General features: G+C 44.2%; 4 protein-coding genes across 8 annotated transcripts; all 4 read right to left on the bottom strand.

Annotated features, from left to right (window-relative positions):
- Window positions 1-397: 397 nt before the first annotated feature.
- LOC123064777 (putative disease resistance protein RGA3) lies at window positions 398-2,454 on the bottom strand. Its single transcript, XM_044488172.1, has 3 exons — window positions 2,177-2,454; window positions 1,914-2,065; window positions 398-1,423 (listed from the first exon to the last, which is right to left on the bottom strand). The coding sequence occupies exon 3, from the start codon at window positions 1,346-1,348 to the stop codon at window positions 524-526; it is 825 nt and encodes a 274-aa protein (XP_044344107.1). The 5' UTR covers window positions 1,349-1,423; window positions 1,914-2,065; window positions 2,177-2,454; the 3' UTR covers window positions 398-523.
- A 600-nt stretch (window positions 2,455-3,054) lies between these two features.
- On the bottom strand, window positions 3,055-7,352 carry LOC123064775 (uncharacterized). The gene is made up of 2 exons (XM_044488171.1): window positions 7,159-7,352; window positions 3,055-3,314 (listed from the first exon to the last, which is right to left on the bottom strand). Exons 1-2 carry the CDS (start codon window positions 7,284-7,286, stop codon window positions 3,176-3,178), a joined length of 267 nt encoding a protein of 88 aa, XP_044344106.1. The 5' UTR covers window positions 7,287-7,352; the 3' UTR covers window positions 3,055-3,175.
- A 191-nt stretch (window positions 7,353-7,543) lies between these two features.
- LOC123068588 (disease resistance protein RGA2) lies at window positions 7,544-16,806 on the bottom strand. Of its 3 annotated transcripts, XM_044491188.1 has the most exons (5): window positions 14,776-16,806; window positions 12,720-13,189; window positions 12,492-12,616; window positions 8,334-11,507; window positions 7,544-8,043 (listed from the first exon to the last, which is right to left on the bottom strand). In XM_044491188.1, the coding sequence occupies exons 4-5, from the start codon at window positions 11,378-11,380 to the stop codon at window positions 8,019-8,021; spliced, it is 3,072 nt and encodes a 1,023-aa protein (XP_044347123.1). In that variant the 5' UTR covers window positions 11,381-11,507; window positions 12,492-12,616; window positions 12,720-13,189; window positions 14,776-16,806; the 3' UTR covers window positions 7,544-8,018. The 3 variants fall into 3 exon arrangements, with proteins under 3 accessions (XP_044347123.1, XP_044347122.1, XP_044347124.1); XM_044491187.1 differs by having other exon boundaries at window positions 12,720-16,806; XM_044491189.1 differs by having other exon boundaries at window positions 8,327-11,507; window positions 12,720-16,803.
- A 2,674-nt stretch (window positions 16,807-19,480) lies between these two features.
- Window positions 19,481-24,152, bottom strand: LOC123068587 (putative disease resistance RPP13-like protein 1). 3 transcript variants are annotated; one of them, XM_044491186.1, is made up of 5 exons: window positions 23,900-24,152; window positions 23,675-23,798; window positions 22,574-22,703; window positions 20,136-22,182; window positions 19,481-19,915 (listed from the first exon to the last, which is right to left on the bottom strand). In XM_044491186.1, exon 4 carries the CDS (start codon window positions 21,302-21,304, stop codon window positions 20,153-20,155), a length of 1,152 nt encoding a protein of 383 aa, XP_044347121.1. In that variant the 5' UTR covers window positions 21,305-22,182; window positions 22,574-22,703; window positions 23,675-23,798; window positions 23,900-24,152; the 3' UTR covers window positions 19,481-19,915; window positions 20,136-20,152. The 3 variants fall into 3 exon arrangements, with proteins under 3 accessions (XP_044347121.1, XP_044347119.1, XP_044347120.1); XM_044491184.1 differs by having other exon boundaries at window positions 22,680-22,703; XM_044491185.1 differs by lacking the exon at window positions 22,574-22,703.
- Between the last annotated feature and the right edge of the window lie 317 nt (window positions 24,153-24,469).

Genomic DNA, 24,469 nt, shown 5'->3' with positions numbered 1-24,469 from the left:
CATACTCTTGGGGCATTTCATCAAACACCTTATGTGCATAAGAGGAACCAAAAGCAAACCTAGCTACACCCACTTGTGAAGAGAATGGCTCCAAATGGCTAAGTGTTGGCTGCTGGATGGGTATATATAGGGGAGGGGCTTTAGTTGCGGTTGGCCTGGCAAACCGTGACTAAAGGTGCCCGAAGGCCTTTAGTCGCGGTTGTCCTGGCCAACCGCGACTAAAGACCCTCACGTGCGCCAGCTAGCCACCGAGCGCCCTGGGCCCAGGCCTTTGGTCGCGGTTCACCTCCAGAACCGTGACTAAAGGTCCCATTAGTCGCGGTTCCTACAGCTTCGCGACTTATGGGGCTGGACGGAAGCCTGTTTTTCCACCAGTGCATGAGATCAACTCGATGGGTATGCTCTACACCTATTCTCCTTGTAATTTGATCATCTCGTGTGGTTACCAATATTACTCTGGATATTGTTTCATGTAATACAGGCCTTAATAGATACATCCATACATCGGAATGCCAGACATCATCTAGAACCAGAAAGAAACTCTTCCCTTCAATTGTTTCTGCAAGCTTCCTTTGGAGCTCTGCTCATGATGCACACCAATATTCCGGAGAACCTCTTTCAGGAGAGTAACTTCATTGTAGTCTCGCGAAACACAAATCCATGCTTGTAGATTGAAGCTTCCTTTTATTTTTTGGTCATTGTATATTTTCTGAGCTAGTGTTGTCTTTCCAACTCCACCCGTTCCAACAATACCGAGCTTATAAGACTTGTATTCCTTGTGTGCAAGCACCAAGTCCACCAACTTCCTGCTGGAATGTATGATCTCCTTTCCCACAAGGTTGGGCTCAACAAGGTTGAAACTTCTTATCAGTCTAGATGTTGGACCATTTCCAGGAGGCTGTGTACTATTGTTGAATGTGAAGAATATCTTGTCATTTGCAATGTTCTCAATCTTTTTGTTGAGGCTTCTAATCCGAACAGCAACATCACGACGTGATCCAATGTTACAAAAGCAAGAGGAAACTGAGAGGCCTTTACATGCAGCCGATTTGTTTGATGATGATGAAGGATCATCAGGCAGTAGCTTGCTTCCTTTACACCTAGCCACGTCCAGGATTTCATCAACATCATATATAATATCTCTCAGTTGGCCGAGCCAATTGTTTACTGCTAGCTCTTTTGTCCTCCTTTTCTCCGCATCATATATGCAACATTGTATTAGTTCTACTCGTCGCAGGACTTCTCTGAGATCGTCTTCCACCCCAAGGATTAGTATCGCCTCATCTGTAATGATATTTTGCAACTTACTGGCACATGATCCAAGCAAAGATTCAAGTATGGCTGCCATCAATCAGACAAACTCGGCAAGGGAGATCCACCCAAACCACCAGTGACTTGTTCTGAGAATAGCAGAAATTGGAAGCTGAAAGTGAATGCTTTCAAAAATTAGACAAGGCTCTACAGATACACTAGAAGCTACTTAGTTACTATTTACATTTACTATATTTTTTGCCTAATGAAAGCTATGTATGCAACATACATATAGATTCAGCACCTTGAGTAGTGCCATGTATCAAGGACTAAGTTCCATTTTTTATGCTCGCAAATTTACATGTGTTTCAGTTTTTCATACAAAAATATTTATTAGTTTGTCTTGCCTGCTTAAGGGCGCCATCCAATGGCAGCTGCATAGCAGTCAATCGGAACCAAAGAAAATGTTGCGTCAAGTATATGCGGAGTAAAAAGGACCGGATGAAGTATATTTCTATCTGTTACAACACCTAGATTAATCATCCAGCGGCTTTTTTGCTTTCTGATTCATCTGATGAATAGCCCCAGTGCTAGCCTAGAAATCTTGATAACTAGTTTATTCGACTGGACTAATGAAAGTTAAGTTGATTGCAAGTCTTTACCTTACAAACCACTCTCCGGTCAAGGAAAAACGGTCAATAGTAAGAACCAATAGTGATCATAAATCTTGAAGAAGCAGTTTGCTATGATGATCAGTCGATCTCATAGAAGATTACCATTCAATCACCACCAGAAAACCATACTGCTTCTACACCTGCAGTATTATATAGATAATACAAGATTATGTATCAATTAGTGAACAGAAGGAGTGCCTCCCACCGCGATACAAATCAAGAAGTTAAGGATACTGAGATCAAATATATACCTGAACACGGGCCGGTAAGTCCACAGGATCACTTCAATCAGTGGTGACCAGTGGACCAACGGGGAAGGAACGACGAACTTGAGAGGATCAAGACAAACTTTTCCTCTGCGTGTGGAGAAGAGGAAGAACGGAGAGAACAAAAATCGGTGAAAGGCACACTCGAGGAGGCGAACTCAGCGGGGAATCACTTTGGTCTGAAGCAAGAATTAGTCGCATAAAGGCAAGCTTTGGTGCTGGCTGGAAGAGAATAGAGGTGAAGAGGGCTAATGATGCTTATCTTATAATTTGTTTAACCCACTAATTATTCCATCCTTCCCACCCACCATTGCAGCAAAAGGCAAAAGCAAAAGCACTCAAGGTGGCTCACTTTTTCTTTCTTGACGATTCAGCCTGATGCCTTACCTAAGCCGGCAACAGCATATATATACTGGAAAGCCAAGCAACAGCAAAGCCCTCGGTTGGAATGAATTGTATACCCAAACAACACTAGCTACTTCTATTATTAATTCAATTGTCATGATATTATTTAGGGTGTGTCTAGGACACATCTAGATGTGACATAGTTGTGTCACATCAAACCTGATGTCCACTATGTTTGTGGTCTATTTTTTTTTGTCCCAGCTTTTTTTTTTGTTTCTTGTTGCAGAGTTATTTGTGGGAGGTTAGATGTGATATCCTTAAAAAACATCTAGATGTGAATTAGACAAACTGTATTATTTCACCAAACAACATTAGCTCATCATTTTCAGCAACCAGCAATGAAAGCAAGTCTCAAACACAACGGCACCATACGTTTACGGTCAACGAGAGATGTACTGTGGAATCTGCACCAGTAATAAAGATCCCCCCAAAAGAGAATTTTGCGATACAGCTTACAAACGACTATGTTGTATCCATCACAGTTGATCCAAGCAGTAAGGAGATCCAACTTGAGGTTACTACAGAGGTAACTAGAGCACACTTGCCAACAAAATTTTGAGATTAATTCTGCTAGCTTTGCTAGTTATCGTCCTTAATTCTCTTGAGCAGCTTGGCAGCCCACCGGCGCAGCCTTTTATTCAGGGTGAAGCCAACCACGACGCCAACCACAAAGCTGACAGCGCCGAACTTCGCGCAAGCCGACAGAGACACCATCCGTCTGCAATACCAAAGGATCATACGTCAGTTGTGTTGTAAGGGAGAGAGGGATTGGTGGAATTGTTCGTTGTATTGCTTGAGCCTCATGGGCATATATATAGGAGTACATGATCTACTTGGAGTATAAGGCAAGCCAGAATATTTCCTAGTCTAACCTATGTTTCCTAATACAATCACGTTACTCAACATCCCCCCGCAGTCACAACGGTAGCGATGCAGACGGTGAGACTGGAGAAGAATCCGAAGGCAAGCCGACGGACACCCCCCACAGTCGTAACGGTCGATGCATCGCGGAGTCGTGGCTGGAGTGGAAACCAACGAGGTTGCTCAAGCAGGCGGTAGCCCTTTGTGCCGTTTGTCGATGTAGCCGAGAGCGTGGGTGGTGGAGCCGTGGTCGAGGTAGCCGTGCGAAGAATGCCGTGGTCGATGTCGAGTCGGGGTAGCCGGTGTCGAGGAAGTCGCCGTGGAGCCGCGGGCGCAAGGGGGCGCCGAGTTAGCATGGGCGCAGTGGTGTCGAAGTAGTGGTGCGCCAGGAAGTAGATGATGTTGACGACGCGTCGCGGCGGGTTTGCCAAGCCCGGGGACACATCGTGGACGAAGGCACGCACCGGTGTTGCCAGCACCGGGCATGCGTAGACGGACGAAGACGAAGTTGATGAAGCGCCGCGCCAGGCTTGCCAGGCCCGGGGACACGTCGTGGACGAAGGCACGCGGCGGTGTTGCCAGCACCGGGCATGCGTAGACGAGGGACCTGCACAAGCTGTACGCCATGTCGAAGAAGTCGGAGAGGCCAGCAGAGAAGGACTCGACGACGGTTGCGGCGCCAATCGGCACGGGGCCAATGTCGCCCGCGGTTGTCGGAGTAGATGAAGCGGTCAAGTTAGATGACGGCGATGCTGGCGACGGGCTGGTGCTGGACGAAGACGAAGAAGGTGGACGGGCGGCTGCGGCTGCTACGGTGGTAGCGGCGGCGGCGGCCAAAGAAGAGCGGCGGCGGCGGCCTGACGGCGGCGGCGGCGGCCTGACGGCGGCGGCGGCGGCTAGGTTAGGGGTGCGGCGGCGGTGCTCGAAGTAGGCGAAGAACCCGACAGCGTGACGAAGACCGGCGCGGACGGTGGCGTTCCTGCGCCAAGGGAGACGGCGCAGCACATACCACGGGAGGTCGACGCGCGGTGACGGCAGAGTGGACCGCGGGCCGCGGCGCTACGGCCCGAAGGGGCGACGCAGCGGCGGCGGGCAGGTCGGGGCGACGGCGGTAAGACCTCGGGGCGGCGGCGGAGACCGCGGGCCGCGGCGCGACATCCCGAAAGGGCGGCGCGGTGGAGGAGTGCGGGTCGGTGCAACTGCGGGAACGGCCTCGGGGCGGCTGCGTGGACCACGTGCCATGCTCGCTACGGCCCGATGGGGCGATGTAGCGGCGACGCGAGGGTCGGTGCGGCCACGGGGACGACCAGGAGCGGACGGCCTCGGGGCGGCGGTGGACCGCGGGCCGCGGCACTACGGCCCGAAGGGGCGACGCAGCGGTGACGCGGGTCGGTGCAGCCAGGAGAAGAACCACGGGGCGGCGGCGCTGCGGCCCGACGGGGCGACGCAGCGGCAGCCCGTTGCTCGATCGGCGGAGGGGCGCGCTGAACTCGGAGATGATCTTCACGGGACCTGCGGAGGCGCGCGTTACTGACGGGCCAAGTCGGTCGCGCGGCGTAGATGAGGCGGATCGCGGCGGCGAGCGGGTGATCAAGCCGATCGCGCGCGAGGTCGGGACGCCGCTCGATGGAGGCGTGGTGGCGGCGAAGTCCGAGATGAAGCCGGCGGCGGCAGGCGACAGGGCGGCTATGATTGGCCGCCGCATGGCGCGAGGCCGCCGGGTCGGGGTGATGCAGGAGTCCCGGTCGGAGCAGGCGGTGACGGCCGGCGTAGATCGACGGGCGGGCCGTCGCGCGAACGGCGGCGGTGAAGGGCCGCCGCATGATGCGAGGCCGCCGGGTCGGGGCGGCCGGCGGGTAGACGCGTGGACGACGCGCGAGGCCGCCATGTCGGTGAAGACGCCGGTGTAGTCGATGCCGAAGTCGGAGTAGAGGCGCACGGGGTCGACGGCGGCGGTGGGCGACGCAAACCGGATCACAAAGACCGAAAAACCAAAAAGTAGACGCCGATCAAAGCGACCGGCAAGAGAGAGAAAACCCAGATCAAAGGATCGGGAAAAAAACTCTCTAGGGCAGCCGGCCAACACGGCCGGCGGACGAACCCTAGGTACGGGCGGCGCGGCCCCCGGCGGCGGTCATGGAGGCCGACCGCCCCGGGGGCGGCGCACGGGTGCGGAAGCGGCGGTGGCTAGGGTTTAGGATCGACTTGCGATAGATACCATGTTGTAAGGGAGAGAGGGATTGATGGAATTGTTCGTTGTATTGCTTGAGCCTCATGGGCATATATATAGGAGTACATGATCTACTTGGAGTACAAGGCAAGCCAGAATATTTCCTAGTCTAACCTATGTTTCCTAATACAATCACGTTACTCAACAAGTTGCAAACTTGCAAGGAGCATAACTTGAGTCAGGGATTACAGATTTACAGTACAACATGTCAACGTTTACATCACCAAAAATGTTACGGCTGCAGCCTAAATCTAGAAACGAAGACTAGAGAGTAGATGCCATGCATGTGCCATACAGATTTCACTATATAGGCACAGAGTCTATTTGGTAGATGACTGCAGCTTTGGTTGGCAGATGCAGACCCCAACCCTCCACATTGTCTTTCTTCCATCCCCAGCATTCAATTGCATGCCACAAAATTTCAAAGCATGCTATCTACTGGATGTTTGAACTTGCAACTGACCTTTCCAGTTTTTAACCTCTAAACTGGGAGGTTCTGATAGAACTTCGGACTAGTGCAAATCAATACTTTCAATTTCAACTAAGGGGGGGACAAACCTTTCACCTACAAGTATCAAGCAGCTCTCAATCAACTACTGACCAAATAAATAAATAAACTGGAGCCAATATCAAAATTTCAATTATTAGGATAAAAAAAATCAACTGGGTCAGGTTTCTTCACATTAGGGGGGCTAATTTAACATAGGGATCAGTGTACTTCAACCCCCCGCAGCCACTGCTCAAGGGTGACAACCTCAGTTGGCGCAGCACCATAGGGTGCACAGTGGCAGCACGGCACAAAGCAGGAGGATGAGCATGAGAAGGTGAGGCAGAGAGGCCTGGGGATTTGCTTAAGGAGGAGGCACAGGGGATGTTAAGAGAGTACAATTGTAGAATTGGGATATGGAAAGTTCAGCAATAATAATCATGTAGCAGACAGCTGCATAGTGAGGCAGAGTTGCAATCTCCTAAATCGACATTGCTAAGCATGTACACTGGCAACCGAATATCTGCTGTTTAGAAGTTCCACAAATACGTGTACAACATACAGAGTACATTGCCCAGCCTAATTCTTGTTCTCAGGTTTGTGGTTTGGCATTTAAGATACAGAACGCTATATATAGCACCATATGGAACAAGAGATGTCATAGACACCACAAATACTACTGACATAAAAGTAAACAGAAATCGAACAATTGGGTTGTCCTGCCATACATACACATAACCGAAGATTTCCCCTGCCAAATATTTATTACATATCAAATCACTTTTAACTCGCTTCAAAAGCTCTGATGATAAGCCATAGAGGAAACATGAGGTGTAGGTGTTGCAAGGGATTTCCTACCATACAATTACTAGCAGCAAACGGCCAAATCCGCCCCCAAATCTTAGCAATCTACCGGGCGAGCGAGCGAGAACAGGGCGCATCGATCGGATCAGAGGAGGCTGAGGAGGGGGAGCTCGGACGTACCCTGCCTCCCTGGGCAGGAGGAGCTGGTCGGAGAAGGCGGAGCGCGAGGAGGAGGAGGAGGAGGAGGAGTTGGCGGCGTCCTGCGCCGCCGCCTGCAGCCTCCCCACCGCCGACGAAGCCGAAGGCATCTCCGCGGATCCCGACTTCTCTTTGCTGAAGTTCCGGCGCAGGGTTGTGCTCCTGGAGCGCAGCAGCAACAGCACGCGTTTGTGCCGTGTTTATTCCGCAGCTGTGGCTGTGTGTGTCTACGATTTGGGCATCATCTTCGTCGTCTAAGATTTCCTAAACACACAGGCTTGGCGGTACAATGCGATTTCAGTGTCCTCTGAAATGAAAACCGGTGTTGATTGATTGTCCCACACACAAGATTTAAGTTCTGATTACACCCAATTAATCCAGCGTGCGAGTAACACACGAGATGCGCCTCGCTTCAGTTTGATCACAATACAACGTTCCAAAATACTCCTATATCCAATTCCTCCGAACTAAACTAAACGGCCACTGAGCCCGCCTAACAGTATCCAAAAACAGATCACACACTTAGCTTAAACCAGAGTGCAGTGCAGTGCAGTGCGTTTCACATAAGTAATTAAAACGCAGATAAAATGTACGAGAGTATCATCGATCTCCATCACACAATGATTAAGTTCAGAAAAGAAAACGATAGTAGTACCACGAAGAGCACTGCATTGCACTATCAAGTTTTTTGGCAGATGGTGTAGCTAGTAAGTAGTTTCTGCAGTTTCCTTCTTCTTCTTCTTCTTCAGCTCCATCGCACAGAACAGAGCTTGCCCCTTTTCTTTGACGCTTCTCCTCCCACAGATGACAGATAGCTTCTTGAAAGAACTTGTCGCCGCCTTTCACGGTTTGCCGATATTATCAACTCTAAGAGGAAGATTATGAGAATGTAAGCCACAACATGGGTGTCCAATCCAATGCATGTTAGTTACAGCAGGAAAACAGATGAGTTTTTTAGAGCTAAATCATACTGCACTTAAGAACTTGTATGCTTGCACCAGTTTTGGCATGTATACAAAGTTCTGCTCAGGCATTTTTGTTCCATAAGCTTAAAATTGAATTTTCAGAACATGAATCGTGGGTCATGGCTGCTAAAAGAATCAAAGTCACAAATACTAATATTGAATCAGTATGTGTTGTTCAAATATACCTTGTACCTTGTCCATGTGTAGATATCCAGGTCTTCGCCATGAAGTCGCCGGTGCTGCTCTTGAAGCCCAGGTACCCAGCGTGAAAAGATTTCTTGCATATCCTCACTCACCCACAGCCGCTGCAAACTACCCAATCCTTCTACATGGCTTAAGTTTGGACAACCACCTACACGCAGCTCTGTCACTTGAGGGAGGTTGCAGATCCTCTCCAGGCCTTCACAGTACGAAACAACAAGTTCAGAGAGCACTGGGCGATCCTCCATGGCCTTTAAGTTGTTCAGTCCCGTTGAACTGAGCTCCTTCAAACAGGCGGTGTCTTTTCCAAGCTGTCGTGGCAGACCGCTCAGCTTTGGGCAACCTACAAGTTGCAAGCCCACCAAACGAGGCAGCAGTTGCAACCTTGCCGATTGGGCATCCTCTTTGCGGATCTCAGCAGCTCCATCCTCTCCCCTTACATCGTCAGCAACTTCTTCCTCAAAAAAAGACCACACCTTCCAGTTGGGCATATCCTCGAAGATCAACCATTCAAGTTTAGGGAAAGCAACCAACTCATTACATACAGGATCACCCTTCTTACAGCCAACAAATTCAGGCCCAACCTTGGTAACTGCATGTGCTCCCCCAATCTTAAGAAATTTCAAGTTGGGTAGCTGCCAGATCGGTGGAAGATGCGCACATGATCGTACATCTATGAGTTTCAAGTGTATTAATGAAGACAAATAGGTGGTACCTAACCAGGTGGGATACCGCTGACCAAAGAATCTGACAATACATAGGTCTTCCAGGTTGTGCGGAGGTATTAGCTGCTCAAAGACCTCCTTAATATTGCTAACATCTTCTTCTGAATATGACCCCTCTCCACGTTCAGTCCACTCTAGTGTTAGGTGTTTTAGATGCTTTTTGTCTGTAAGAATTGCATTTGTACTGCAGTGAGCTGCTCTTTCCAACTTGATAAGAAGAAGATACCTCATATGCGACAAAGGAGACAACTCTTCCAACTTCCATCCATCTTGTACAACAGCATTATCACTTCCATCACCAACAGGATAATCTTCTAAATACGTGAGGAACTTCAGTTTCCCTATCCCTTTGGGAACCCGATTTATTTCTGTGCCCAAAAGATTAAGACATCTTAAACTGCACAACAGGGTCATTGCCAAAGGAAGACTGTGCAGATCATTACACCATCTCAAGCTCAGTACTTGAAGGTTCTTTAGGGAGCCAATGGATTCTGGAAGACAAGATATGCCAGCATAATCTAGATTAAGTAGACGTAGATGTATCAGCTTTCCTATGTAATCTGGGATGCTTTGTACAAGTGAGTAATTCAGTACCAAAACACGAAGAAGCAGGAATGTCTTGAACAATGTATTCTCAATTCTCCATGGACCCTTAACAGTTAGGAAAGTCCTCACCTTAACTTCCACCTTATCCACTCTAGGTAACACTGACATATCCTTCTTAATAACAGCAGTAACACGTCGCAGTTTTGGCATATTTTCACCCCTTAATGATTCAACATCTCCAACAAAACATTCTTCTCTTGATATATTCAAAGCAAGTTGTCTTAAGAGGTCGTGCATTTTGCAGTGAGACATGTCAAAATATGAGATATCTGGTTGGAGGAGATTCCGGTGGATTAGCTCATGGTAGTACTCTTCTGCTATGTCTTCTAGTAGTTGGCCTTGCTGCTCCTCGATGAAGCCTTCAGCAATCCATAACCGGGTAACTTCATCACGTCGAATGATAGAACCTTCAACATACAGAGCACAATAAAGGAAACACTGTTTCAGACGATGTGGTAACTCATCATAGCTTAGATACAAAGCTAATTCTACTTCGTCCAAGAGTATGCTCTGGGAGCCAATATATTTACCCAGATACTTTTTCCACTCATTCTCTGTTAGATCTCTGCTGGCCAAAGCACTAGATGTAACCTTGATTGCAAGAGGGAGGTGACCACATTTACGAACAATCTCAATCCCCGTGTTTTTAAAATTCTGCACTTGTTTCTCTTCACCAATGTTCATGCTCCTCCAAAGCAGCTCCCATCCCACCTCTGCTGACATGAGATCAACTCGATGGGTGTACTGTGTGCCTATTCTCAATGCAATTTGATTATCTCGTGTGGTTACCAATATTACTTCTCTAGTTGTTGCATGTAAGGGAAGTCTAAATAAACCCGTCCATACATTGGAATGCCATACATCATCTAGAACAAGAAAGAAACTCTTCCCTTCAATTGTTTCTGCAAGCTTACTCCGCAACTCTGCTATGGTTTCACCTTGTTCATGATGCACACCAATATTCCGGAGAACTTCTTTCAGAAGAGTAACTTCATTGTAGTCCCGTGAAACACAAATCCATGCATGCATCTTGAAGCTTCCTTTTATTTTTGTGTCATTGTATATTTTCTGAGCTAGTGTTGTCTTTCCAACTCCGCCTGTTCCAACAATAGCAAGCTTGTAAGACTTATTTTCCTTGTGTGCAAGCACTAAGTCCACCAACTTCCTACTGGAATGTATGATCTCCTTTCCCACAAGGTTGGGCTCAAGAAGGTTGGAACTTTTTATCAGTCTGGATGTTGGACCATTTCCAGTAGGTTGTGTACTACTGTTGAACGTTAAGAATATCTTATCATTTGCAATGTTCTCAATCTTTTTGTTGAGGCTTCTAATCCGAACAGCAACATCACGACGTGACCAGATGTTACAAAAGCAAGAGGACACTGAGAAGCCTACACATGCAGCTGATTTGCTTGATGATGAAGAAGGATCATCAGGAAGTCTCTTGCTTCCTTTACATCTAGCCACATCCAAGATTTCAGCAAGATCATATATAACATCTCTCAGTTGACCAAGCCAATTGTTTACCGCTTGCTCTTTTGTCCTCCTTTTCTCAGCATCATATATACAACACTGAATTAGTTCCACTCGTCGCAGTAGTTTTGTGAGCTCTTCTTCCACCCCTAGGATTAGTATGGCCTCACCTGTAATGACATCTTGCAACTTATTGACACTTGATTTAAGCAAAGTTTCAAGTACGGCTGCCATGGATCAGACAAACTCAGCGCCAGAGATCCACCAAAAACACTAGGATATTCCTTGAGACTGGCAGAAACCAAAAGCTGAAAATGAATGACCACCCATCAATTACCAAGGGAAAACCATGCTGGTGCACCTGCAACGGGTGATACAAGATTATTGACCAACTAGTGAACAAAACAAAGGAGTACCAGAAGTGCAGGTAACTAAACTGAATATACATGTGCCTGGATCATCTTCCGAGAACAAACCAGTCAAGAGAGACTGGCAAGCTTCCCATTGGCTGCTTGTTGTCATTGCTCTTTTAATTGACCAATAGCATTGACCAGGGCCATTTATGAATAGGCTAAGTTTGGCCCATATAAAGTATATTCATGAATTTAATTTGTGTGACCTAAACTACATTTTGGTGATAGTTTATTGACACTTACGCATGCCGCCGTAGAATTATAAGTTCATGTTTTTCTTTTTTCTTTTGTCTGAGCAAACATGAATCGAGTTAGCTCATGCCACAAATAGGACAGTTCTGTTGAAACGCAAGTATTGATCCCAAAAATAATTGAATCTAAGTCTTCTAAAATATAACAATTAAAAACAGAGGGATAATGTTTTGTGTTATACAGGGGCCAGGTGTGAGTGTGACTGAGGATATTTGCAGCAGTTTGCATAGAAACTTGTATTGAGGTATAAATTCTTAATCATTTGGCATTCTTCCCTTTCAATTTTTTCCGGTTGCCAATTTACATGGTTTGCTGGTTTGTTTTGGTCAGTTAAAGGGCCATGAGATGGCAGCCTCCACACCAAACTACTACTGAATATGTTGCATTGAGTTACAACATACAATTAGATACAGACTGATCAACCAGCTAATTATTTGTGGTTGTCAAATCCATCCTAACGCTAATCATCTTCTGACATGCTAGCCTATAAATCATCATAATTTATTCCCATGTACTCCCTCCGTCCGAAAAAGCTTGTCCTTCAAATGGATGTATCTAGTACCAAGTTAGTGCTAGATACATCCATTTGAAGGACAAGCTTGGGACAAGCTTTTCCGGACGGAGGGAGTAGTTATGAAACTAAGGTCCGAAGCTCTCTGAGGTACGGCATCAAGTCTTACCTTAGAACCAGTCTTCCAGTCTATCAATAGTTTCAAGATCTCGCGAGGCTGAGCGCAAGCAAAGAACCACAATAGATAACAGAAGATCGTCGGGCAATCACCAAGAGAAAACCATGCTGCTGCACCTGCAATACATGATACAAGATTATCGACCAACTAGTGAACAAGACAGGTAACTAAACTGAATGGGGAAGTTCTGATTGTCAAAAAAAAAATGAATATATATACCTGAATACAGGATTATTCAATCAACAGTGATCAAGATGAAACTTCCTCTGCTTGCAGTTGCAGAAGAAGGGAATGAACAAAATCTTCAGATTTCTGAGATTTCGTGATGCCTTGCCTGTGTGGATAGCAGAAGCATACTAGAGCCCAGCAAGAGCAAAGGATACTCGCTAGCTGGAATACGCCGGTTGATGATAAATATAAGTCAGTATCTTGGCCCTCCTCTGCTTGCGCTTGTGGCCATGCAGCACAGTCTTTAAATGCGCCAGCTGGAATAGTCTTCTGAAAGAGATTGGTGAGCTGCCCACTGGCTGATTATTGTCATTGATATTTTATCGACTAGTAGCATTCGTCGGTGCCGTTGAATTGATTAAGTTTGGGTCAATATAAATTATATTCATGAATTAATTCGTGTGGCCTGAACTGTATTTCGACAATAAGTCTTTGACACTTACGGAGGCCGCTGTTAAATTCTGAGTTCATGTTTTCAAAAAAATAAATTGTCAGCACACATGAAGCAGGTTAGGTCATGCCACAAATAAGCAACAATTTTTTTTGAGGGAGGCAATAATTCTGTTGAAATGCAAGTATTAATCCCAAACCAATTGAATGCATTCAAATACAACAATTAAAAACAGACGGATAATGTTTTGTGTTATACAGGAGCAGTTTGCGTAGAAACGCCTTGCTTCAGTTTTGATTGCAGACAACAGTATAAATAATCTAATTATACTAGAGCCAAGCAAGAGCAATGGATAGTGGTTAGCTACCACACGCACCAGTATACAATAAATACTACTACCTCCGTTTCAAAATATAAGACGTTTTTGTTGGCTAAATTAGCCTAGAAACGTTTTATATAGCCTACAAAAACGTCTTGTATTTTGAGACAGTGGTAGTAGAGTCAGTATCTTGGGCCTCCTGCCCTTGCTTTTGTGGCCACGCAGAATGGTCTTTAAAGGCAGCCAGCTGGAATAGTCTTCTGAAAGAGATTGGCTATCTGCCCACTCAATAATGAATATATTAAGTTTGGATCAATATAAAATATATTCACGAATTAATACGTGTGACCTGCTCTATATTGCGGTGATAATTTATTGGCACTTACGAAGGCCACTGTTAAATACTAAGTGCATGTTTTCATTTATATTTACTAGCAAAAGGGCCCGTGCGTTGCACCGGGTATAAAAATATCCTCGCATGGCCACACCATCCTACTTAAAGAACACATCGTGACAAACTTTAAATGGTAAGATAAGGACTTATAATAGGCTATTCAAAAAACTGAAAATGTGACAGGTGTTATCATGGCCTTTTTTCCTAAGAGCATGCATGGTGTAGTCATTTTCTATCTAATGTTGCCTCTACCATTCATGCATTAAACATACATAACTCTGCACAAATTATATGGAAATGATGTTACCCTAAGATTTATTTTCTAAATATAATACACAAAGCAGTAATATGGCATGAGAGCTTTCCCATAACTGATCCAATTTTTCTGCACATGATTTGCAAATAATCTGATTACTCCTAATCACAGCTAGAACCTTTTATTTCAAGGTATAGGGTAATAGGATCAAATTTTTTTCCTCAAAACCAAAAGTACTAAATGCCTAGAACTAAAGAACCACATCCTAAAGGCGAGCATTTTCTTGAGAATCAGCACAAGCACACACATACCATAAGCGTGGACACCATGTGATGAATTCCTACTGAACCCGCAAACACCACACAAATATTCCCTCCGTCCGGAAATACTTGTCATCAAAATGAATAAAAGGGGATGTATCTAGATGTATTTTAGTTCTAGATACATCCCTTTTTGTCCATTTTGATGACAAGTGTTTTCTGACGGAGGGAGTAGTAAATATGAAAGGAACCTTCTGTTGAACAATAAATCAAGCTACTTATTTCAATCATATGGCAACTGCAAAAAATCATATGTGGGTATGTACTACTGATATCCTAATCGACATTCAACCAGTACTAACATCTGATTGAAAATTTAGTAATGTTTATCTACCAGACTAACATATCAACATCAAAGTCTGCTCACCATGGTTGGCTGGAGTTACATATCAGCACAACGGCTACCAATGCGTAGCCACCCGCCGCTTACAGCTGCAGCATCAATTCCTTCTCACCATGGTTGGCTGGAGTTCAACACCAGCTATCATGATTACTCATCTTGATTAAGTACTAATCAGGTAGCACCAGGATGAGCAAAAGCAACAAGCTTCAGTCTTTATCTTCAAGAGAAAGTTGGCAACGGAACATACTTGATTTAGGCCGTCAGACTGTTAGTTGTAACCATGTTATTCCGTCGATCTTTTCCATCAAGCCGTCGAGACAGTATCAAAATAGAAGTTGTTAAACATGAAACTACCAAGTTATTTACTCTGCTATTGTGGTTGTGAATCAGAGTAAGCTCCTTCAACTTGAACTATAAGTGTGTTAATTGAGGTTCATGCCATATTTAATTAGCAACTAATTATCTTGTGGTGCTTTGACCCTAATGTACCCACAGTCTGACCATGAGATTGAATATCCATCAGAAGCTCGTAGCCTTTTTCCTGACTCCATGCCCTTTTCAAGTGGAGTTGCAGAGTATGAATAGGGAAATGATCATAGATGGCAACACCTACAGTATGATTTATCTTGATAGAGATGCACTGGATTAGCAAGTAGTTTTAGTGATTTCTCTAGATGGCTCAAGTACTTGAGCTTCTGCAATCAAAAGGTGTCCTGTCACCAGCTCAAGCTAATAGAACATATCCATTATTCCAAAATTAAAATTAACAGATCTGCATCGTGAATGATTGTACACAGCCTATCTCTAAGAAATTGTTTGCATGCATCACCACTCCGAGAAATTTAGTAGCAATATTTAAGCTATAATATTGTAGGCAGTACAAAGGAATCCAAATGTAAACTAAATTCCCATCAACTTTTCGGGTTTGGTCACCCTGTGTTTTATAGTTGCAGCATGATGAAGACGACATTGCTCTGTGGGAGGTTTCTTAATTTCAACTCAAACAAAGAAGAAGCTTTCTCGATTTATCAAAGTTGCCAATGCTATTTTCTAAGAAGATATTTTCTGGGCCATTATCCAATAGGCAAAATCTACCCATAAATGGTCAACAAACAACAAAGTGCATTACTCATAGAGGATGCAGAGCATCTAGAAGAAGTTCTCTGCCAAATAACTATACTCTAACAAACGGATATTAGTAATTCTAATTGCAAGAACTACACCCACATGGTTTGGGCTTCTGGATAAATCAGCCCTAAAGAAAATCTTGTTGTTGGGTGTTTTGCCGGGAGAAATGCTTTATTTGCATTACAACAAACAGCCTGCAGGGCTGTGTGCATAACTTCAGCCAATCAACTGAGCAAAATGAAAGCCTCTGAGTCTGAAGGAACCAAACAAAATCCAATAAATTTCCAACCTACCGCATCAAACTCATACAAGATGCACAGAAGAACGAATTTATCTTACCAAAGGGACCAAAGAGAGGTTATCACCTTTGTTGCTACATATCTGCCGGGCATCATGGCCTCGTATTGTATATATTTGTTAAAGGAGAAGAACATTAACACACAATTTAAGTTGATCTTAACTTCACATGTCGTGGACACCAAATCCATTTTCAGTACACATAATTAAAAACTGCAAATTGGTTGAACTATAATAGTTTATATGTATTTCTGTAGTTCTGTAGTTGTGCTAAAAAGCATGTTGGAAACTATCATTAGCGAAACATTTCAGCACCCAATCAATGTTCATATCCAGAATTTAAGCATCCAGTTAGTTTGGCAAAAAAACTTAATTTTCCTAGATGCATTGGCATGTACAGTAGGTTCACTTTTGAAAACAAATTAGACCAGGCCTCATACATTAAAAAAAACTGAAAAAAATGAAGTCCAACTCTTTATAAGCAAAACATCAAACATGTTGTGGGCGCAATCTCAAGAAAAGGGGCACATATTTGTTTGGCAAGAATGTAGTTGCCGATCCATGTATAAGAGAGAGAGAGAGAGAGAGAGAGAGAGAGGAGCAGAAACATCAGTCCATGCCCACCAGTAGAGAGAGAGCGAGAGATTTGCATGCTTCCAGCTGCGATTTGAGGCGGTTGTGCAGGAGCTCTATGGGAGGGGGATGCAAAGTGGCGCGCGACAGGGGTGGAAGCCTACCGGTGAGGGCAGGCAGAGCAGCGCGCTGGGCAGGTGGCTCCGGCGGCGCCCGATGAGCGGGAGCTGAAGCGGCGGCACCGCTGGATCGACCGGAGCAGGGGCGTGTTTTTTTTTTTTTTATGGGAGGGAGCAGGGGCGTGAGGCATGTCTCTAGGCACGGCGACAGAGAAGGAGGTGCGGTCCTTTGAGATCACAACGCGGGCGTTCATAGCCGGGTCATGTCACTTCTTTTCCAATATCACCGATCCTGAGATGGCAGAAGTTCTAGCATGCAGAACTGCTGTTCGCTTAGCTATGAATCTAAACATTCAGAGAGCTCATGTGGAGTTACGTTGAACTGTCTCGCACTGGTGCAAAAGCTAAACAACCAGGAAAGGGATCTTTCTGCTGTCGGGCCTTGGGTGGAGGAGATCAAGGCGCTGCTCAGGCCTATGGAGGAGGCCAAGGTTATGTGGATTCGACCCTCGGGGAATGCAGCCGCTCATAATCTTGCGCGAGTAGGTGTAGGTGAGAACCGTTCGGAGGTGTGGGTGGATTCACCACCAGACTTTATTTTACATGTAATTTCAGACGACATTCCTAGTTTCGGTTAAATAAAGCGGCACCATTTTCCCCTAAAAAAAGGCATGTTTGATTTATTTTTTTGACAGATTTTTTTTACTTTGGTGGTAGCATGAATTGTAATTTTTTCCAACTGTAGGGGTAATTTGGATGACGGTGACCGCTTTATTATTAGGGAAAGATTGTGTGTCAGCAAACATGAATCCGGTTAGCTCATGCCACAAACAGGCAATAGTTTTTTTTGAAACCCAAGTACTAATCCCAAAACCAATTAAATGCAAGTGTTTTTTAATACAACAATTAAAAACAGATGAATGATGTTTTGTGTAATATAGGAGCCAGCTGCGAGGACATATGCAGCAGGTTGCATAGAAACTGTAGTACACCAATACCACCTCTGTTTTGAAATGCAAGACGTTTTTGTAGTTTAAATTGAACTGCAAAAACGTCTTCTATTTAGGAACAGAGGGTGTGCATTGCAGGCAAACAGTCTAAATAATCTTCCATGCAACTATAAGGTGTAATAAATCTAATATATTCATTTCCCTCCAACTAAACGGCCGTCCTGCATTTGTACTCAACTGAGATGCGGATAAGATGCATCCATCTGCATCACAGACTTCACAGTAGACGCTTAACTGAGTTGAGAAAAGATAGTACTCAAGAGCATTGCATTTGCAGAGAACAGAGTTTGTGTCTTTCAGAGAGCTCATGCTTCTCCCCTGGACAAGATAGCTGCTTCAGAACGTACTTGGGAGCCTCCGTCGTCGTCACCGGCCACCCTTTGCCGAAGTTCGGAGCTCCGGCGCAGGGTTTTGCTTTTGCCCCTGGAGCTCAGCAATAGCAGCCTTCGCCGCACTGCACATGTTCCTGCCCTGTTTATTCTGCAGCTGTGTCAGTTTGGCATCATCTTCGTCTACGATTTCCTTCACCAGGTGATGTCACACACCCATGTTTGGCGATACATACAGGTTATACACGTTCGATGCGGCAAACCCCCAGACATCAATTCCATTCAGAGAAGAAAATCATCGGTTACATCCAAAGAATGAAATCGTGTCACTGTCAGGACCCAACACTTGGTAACTCCCTGAAAATCTGAACATTACTGAAGAATTCAACATTTACCGTACACCCGCAGCTCACTTACCCTTTCGCTGCGGTGATGACTCGAAACCGTCCATCTCGGATCCAAGGGATCATAGTCATCCGCCGTTTATCTCCTACCCTTGCTTGTTTCTGTGATGGGCTATATAACCTGTGTAAGCTAGAAGGCATGTCTATCTTATCTCTTGTATATTTGGGGTTGAACCCTAAGCCGCCGCCATGTTCTGGCCGGCATAAACCTCCTTCTGTAATCAAGTACTTTCCCCAATAGAATCCATCTCAGTGCATTGCTTTCCTTGCGTGATCTCTGAATTTCTCTGAATCTTGAGCATCTCTGACCTCAACTAGTTCAGAGCATGACAGTCACGCACGATAGGTACAGTGTGCAGCAAAGAAATAAATTCACTGGTTACGTTTAAAGAATGAAACCGTGTCATGCATACACGTGCACACCATCTACTCCCTCCGTTCCTAAATACTTGTCTTTCTAGGCATTTCAACAGGTGACTACATACGGAGCAAAATGAGTGAATCTACACTCTAAAATATGTCTACATACATCCGTATGTAGTAGTCATTTGAAATGTCTAGAAAGACAAATACTCCCTCCGTCCAGAAATACTTGTCATCAAAATGAATAAAAGGGGATGTATCTAGATGTAATTTAGTTTTAGATACATCACTTTTTGTCCATTTACCGAAAAAGGCTTTCGCCCCGCTTTATAAATAAAGCAATGACCATTTTGATGACAAGTATTTTCGGACGGAGGGAGTATTTAGGAACGGAGGGAGTATCAGCTTGGAGCGATGGCGGGTTTCGCTCAGTGTGCTCAGACAGTTGCGAACTGAACCGTGTCCTCTGACAAGAAAGCATGTCTTGATTGATTGCAGCCCGTCCATGAGTGAAGTAACCTTATTAGTCCCGCGCACAAGATTTAAGGTTTGATTACATCCAATCCAGCGTGGGGGTAAACAAATACAGTATTACACACGAGATGCACCTGGCCAGTTTGATTACAGGCAACGTTCCAATTAACCAAATATATCCAATTCCTCCCAACTAAACTAAACAGCCACTGAAGAGCGACAATAATTAAGTTCAGAAAAGAAAACGATAGTAGTACCACTGAAGTCTGAAGAGCAGTGCATTGCACTATTAAGTTTTTTGGCAGATGGTGTAGCTAGTAAGTAGTTTCTGCAGTTTCCTTCTTCTTCTTCAGCTCCATCGCAGAGAACAGAGCTTTGTCCCTTATCCTTCACACTTCTCCTCCCACAGATAGCTCCTTGAACAAGTACTTGTCGCCGCCTTTCACCGTTTGCCCATATTATCAACTCTAAGAGGAAAATTACGAGAACGTAAGCAATAGCAGGGGTTTACAGTGCATGTTAAAGAAGGAACACACACAAGCAACTTAGAACAACATTAATAACTTATACGCTTGCAGTCTGCTGCCAATAGAATCAAAAACAAATTCTGTTTCATAAGCGAATGGTTGCATGAGAATCAAAGACGCAATACTCAATATCAAATCAGCAGGCAGTGTTCATATATACCTTGAGGCATCTAACTGCTAGACAGTGTAGACATCCAGGTCCTCGCCATGAAGCCGCCGGTGCTGCTCTTGAAGCCCAGGCACCCATCTTGAAGATATCTCTTGCATATCCTTGCCTAGCCTCAGCTGCTGCAAACTGTCCAGCCCCTCTACATGGCTTAAGTTTGGACAACCAAATACACGCAGCTTTGTTACTTGACGGAGGTTGCAGATCCTCTCCAGGCCTTCGCAATTCCCAATAAAAAGGAGCTCAGAGAGCACTGGGCGGTCCTCCATGGCCTTCAAGTTGTTTAGTTCTCTTAAACTGAGCTCCTTCAGACAGGCGGTGTCTTTTCCAAGCTGTTGCGGGAGATCCCTCAGCTTCGGGCAACCGCAAAGTTGCACTTGCAACAAATGGGGCAGCAGTTGCAACCTTGCAGATTGGGTATCCTCTTTTAGAATCTCAGCAACTCCATCCTCTCCCCTTACATCAGCAGCAACAACTTCTTCCTCAAAAAAAGACCACACCTCCCAGTTGGGCATATCCTTGAAGATCAAGCATTCAAGCTTAGGGAAAGCAACCAACTCATTATATACAGGATCACCCTTCTTGCAGCCAACAAATTCAGGTCCAACCTTGGTAACTGCATGTGCTCCATCAATTCTCAGAAATTTCAAGTTGGGTAGCTGCCCAAACGGTGGTAGTTCCACACATGATCGTACTTCTATGAGTTTCATGTATAATAATGAAGACAAACAGGTGGTACCAAACCAGGTGGGATACCGCTGACCAAAGAATCTAACAATAGATAGGTCTTCCAGGTTAGGTGGAGGTATTAGCTGCTCAAACACCTTCTCAACATTGCTAACATTTTCTTCAGAATATGACCCCTCTCCATGTTTAGTCCACTCTAGTATTAGAGTCTTTAGATGCTTTTTGTCTATAAGCACTGTATTTGTACTGCAGTGAGCTGCTCTTTCCAATTTAACAAGAGAAAGATACCTCATCTGCGACAAAGAAGACAACTCTTCTAACTTCCATCCATCTTGTACAACAGCATTATCACTTCCATCACCAACAGGATAATCTCTTAAATGGGTGAGGAACTTCAGTTTGCCTATGCCTTTGGGAACCTGATTTATTTTTGTGCCAAAAAGATTAAGACATCTTAAACTGGTCAACAGGGTCATTGCCGAAGGAAGAGTGTGCAGATCATTACACCATCTCAAGCTCAGTACTTGAAGGTTCTTTAGGGAGCCAATGGATTCCGGAAGACAAGATATGCCAGTGTGATCTAGATTAAGTAGGCGTAGATGTATCAATTTTCCTATATAATTTGGGATGCTTTGCACAAGTGTGTAATTCAGTACCAAAACACGAAGAAGCAGAAATCTCTTGAACAATGTATCCTCAATTCTCTATGGACCACGAACAGTTAGGAAAGTCCTCACCTTAACTTTGACTTTATCCTTGCTAAGCAACACTAATATATCCTTTTTAGTTGCAACAGCAGTAACACGTCGCAGTTTTGACATATTTTCACCCCTTAATGATTCAACATCTCCAACAAAACATTCTTCTCTTGATATATTTAAAGCAAGCTGTCTTAAGAGGTCATGCATTCTGCAACATCACGGCGTGGCACTATGTTGCAAAAACAGGAGGAAACTGAAAGGCCTTTACATTCAACTGATTTGTCTGATGATGGTGAAGGGTGGTCAGCAAGTAGCTCGCTTCCTTTACATCTAGCCACGTCCAAGATTTCATCAACATCATATACAACATCTCTCAGTTGACCAAGCCAATTGTTTACTGCTTGCTCTTTTGTCCTCCTTTTCTCAGCATGGTATATACAACACTGAATTAGTTCCACTCGTCGCAGTAGTTTTTGTGAGCTCTTCTTCCACCCCTAGGATTAGTATGGCCTCATCTGTAATGACATCTTGCAACTTATTGACACTTGATTTAAGCAAAGTTTCAAGTACGGCTGCCATGGATCAGACAAACTCAGCGCCAGAGGTCCACCAAAAACACTAGGATATTCCTTGAGTCTGGCTGAAACCGAAAGCTGAAAATGGATGCACAAGGTATGATAACATGCTTTCAAAGTAGGACAAGGCTCACGAAATTTATCACTAGTGGGCTGCCATTTACATTTTCAATAATAATAATAATATAACTATGCAAATACAGCTTGAGCGGTAGTGCCAAGTATTAAGGTCTCAATTCTTAATCATCTGGCATTCTGTTCTTTAATTGTTTTTCCGGTTGCCAATCTGCACAGAAGCCTCCACACCGAACTACTACTGAAAATGTTGCATTTAGTTACAACATAGAGTGATATGGATAAATCATCTAGATATTTATATTTTTTTGTCTAATTCATCTTAACTCTAATTGGTTCCGTACATGCTAGTCTATCAATCATCATAATTTATTCCACGGTACCAAGTTTTGACCTTATAAACCTGCAGTCTTCTAGCCCATCTATAGTTTTAAAGATCTCGCAAGGCTGAGTGCAAGCTAAGAATCGCAATAGATAACAGAAAATTATCAGTCAATTACCAGGGGGAAACCATGCTGCTGCACCTGCAATGGGTGATGCAAGATTATTGAACAAAAAAAGGAGTGCCAGAAGTGCAGGTAACTAAACTGAATGTACATGTGCCTGGATACAGACGGTAGCTAAACTGAGAAGCTACTGACGGTCATTTCAATCAACGGCGATCAAGACAGAAACTTCATCTGCTTGCAGTTGCAGAAGAAGAAGGGAACAAACCAGTCAAGAGAGACTGGCAAGCTTCCCATTGGCTGCTTGTTGTCATTGCTCTTTTAATTGACCAATAGCATTGACCAGGGCCATTTATGAATAGGCTAAGTTTGGCCCATATAAAGTATATTCATGAATTTAATTTGTGTGACCTAAACTACATTTTGGTGATAGTTTATTGACATTTACGCACGCCACCGTAGAATTATAAGTTCATGTTTTTCTTTTTTCTTTTGCGTGAGCAAACGTGAATCGAGTTAGCTCATGCCACAAATAGGACAGTTCTGTTGAAACGCAAGTATGGATCCCAAAAATAATTGAATATAAGTCTTATAAAATATAACAATTAAAAACAGAGGGATAATGTTTTGTGTTATACAGGAGCCAGGTGTGAATGTGACTGAGGATATGTGCAGCAGTTTGCGTAGAAACTTGTATTGAGGTATAAATTCTTAATCATTTGGCATTCTTCCCTTTCAATTTTTTTCCGGTTGCCAATTTATATGATTTGCTGGTTTGTTTTGGTCAGTTAAAGGGCCATGAGTTACAGCATACTAATTATTTGTGGTTGTCAAACTACTCCACACCAAACTACTACTGAAATTCTTTCATTGAGTTACAAAATACAGTTAGATACAGATTGATCAACCAGCTAATTATTTGTGGTTGTCAAATCCATCTTAACTCTAATCGTTTTCCGACATGCTAGCCTATAAATCATCACAATTCATTCCACTGAAGTTATGAAACTAAGGTCCGAAGCTCTCTGAGGTACGGCAGCAAGTCTTACCTTAGAACCAGTCTTCTAGCCCATCGATAGTTTCAAGATCTCGCGAGGCTGTGCGCAAGCTATAAACAAAATAGATAAAAGAAGATTATCGGCCAATCACCAGGAGAAAACCATGCTGCTACACCTGCAATAGATGATACAAGATTATTGACCAACTAGTGAACAAAACAGGTAACTAAACTGAATATATATACCTTAATGTAAAAAGAAACTGAATATATATACCTGAATACAGGATTACTTCAATCAACAGCGATCAAGATGAAACTTCCTCTGCTTGCAATTGCAGAAGGGAATGAACGAAATCTTCAGATTTCTGAGATTTCGTGATGCCTTGTCTGGGCAGATAGCAGCAGCATACTAGAGCCCAGCAAGAGCAAAGGATACTCGCTAGCTGGTATACGCCAGTAGATGATAAATACAAGTCAGTGTCTTGGCCCTCCTCTGCTTGCGCTTGTGGCCACACAGCACAGTCTTTAAAAGCGGAAGCTGGAATTGTCTTCTGAAAGAGATTGGCAAGCTACCCACTGGCTGATTATTGTCATTGATATTTTATCAAATGGTAGCATTCGCCGGTACCGTTGAATTGATCAAGTTTGGGTCCATATAAATTATATTCATGAATTAATTCGTGTGGCCTCAACTGTATTTCAGCGATAATTCTTTGACACTTACGGAGGCCGCTGTTAAATTCTGAGTTCATGTTTTCAAAAAAAAAATTGGCAGCACACATGAATCAGGTTAGGTCATTCCATAAGTAAGAACAATTTTTTTAGGGAGGCTATTTTTTTGTTA

The sequence above is a fragment of the Triticum aestivum genome, chromosome 3B (genome assembly GCF_018294505.1).
Source record: "Triticum aestivum cultivar Chinese Spring chromosome 3B, IWGSC CS RefSeq v2.1, whole genome shotgun sequence".
NCBI classification, from domain to species: domain Eukaryota; kingdom Viridiplantae; phylum Streptophyta; class Magnoliopsida; order Poales; family Poaceae; genus Triticum; species Triticum aestivum.
This window is presented reverse-complemented; position numbering and strand designations above follow the sequence as displayed.

Coding starts and splice junctions, on each gene's coding strand:
- LOC123064777 (XM_044488172.1), bottom strand. CDS start 1,348: ATGGCAGCCATACTTGAATCTTTGCTTGGATCATGTGCCAGTAAGTTG.
- LOC123064775 (XM_044488171.1), bottom strand. CDS start 7,286: ATGCCTTCGGCTTCGTCGGCGGTGGGGAGGCTGCAGGCGGCGGCGCAG. Junction 3,315..7,158: donor CTCCTGCCCAGGGAGGCAGG/GTACGTCCGAGC, acceptor TTGGTATTGCAG/ACGGATGGTGTCTCTGTCGG.
- LOC123068588 (XM_044491187.1), bottom strand. CDS start 11,380: ATGGCAGCCGTACTTGAAACTTTGCTTAAATCAAGTGTCAATAAGTTG. Junction 8,044..8,333: donor GATATCTACACATGGACAAG/GTACAAGGTATA, acceptor TCTTCCTCTTAG/AGTTGATAATATCGGCAAAC.
- LOC123068587 (XM_044491186.1), bottom strand. CDS start 21,304: ATGACCCTGTTGACCAGTTTAAGATGTCTTAATCTTTTTGGCACAAAA.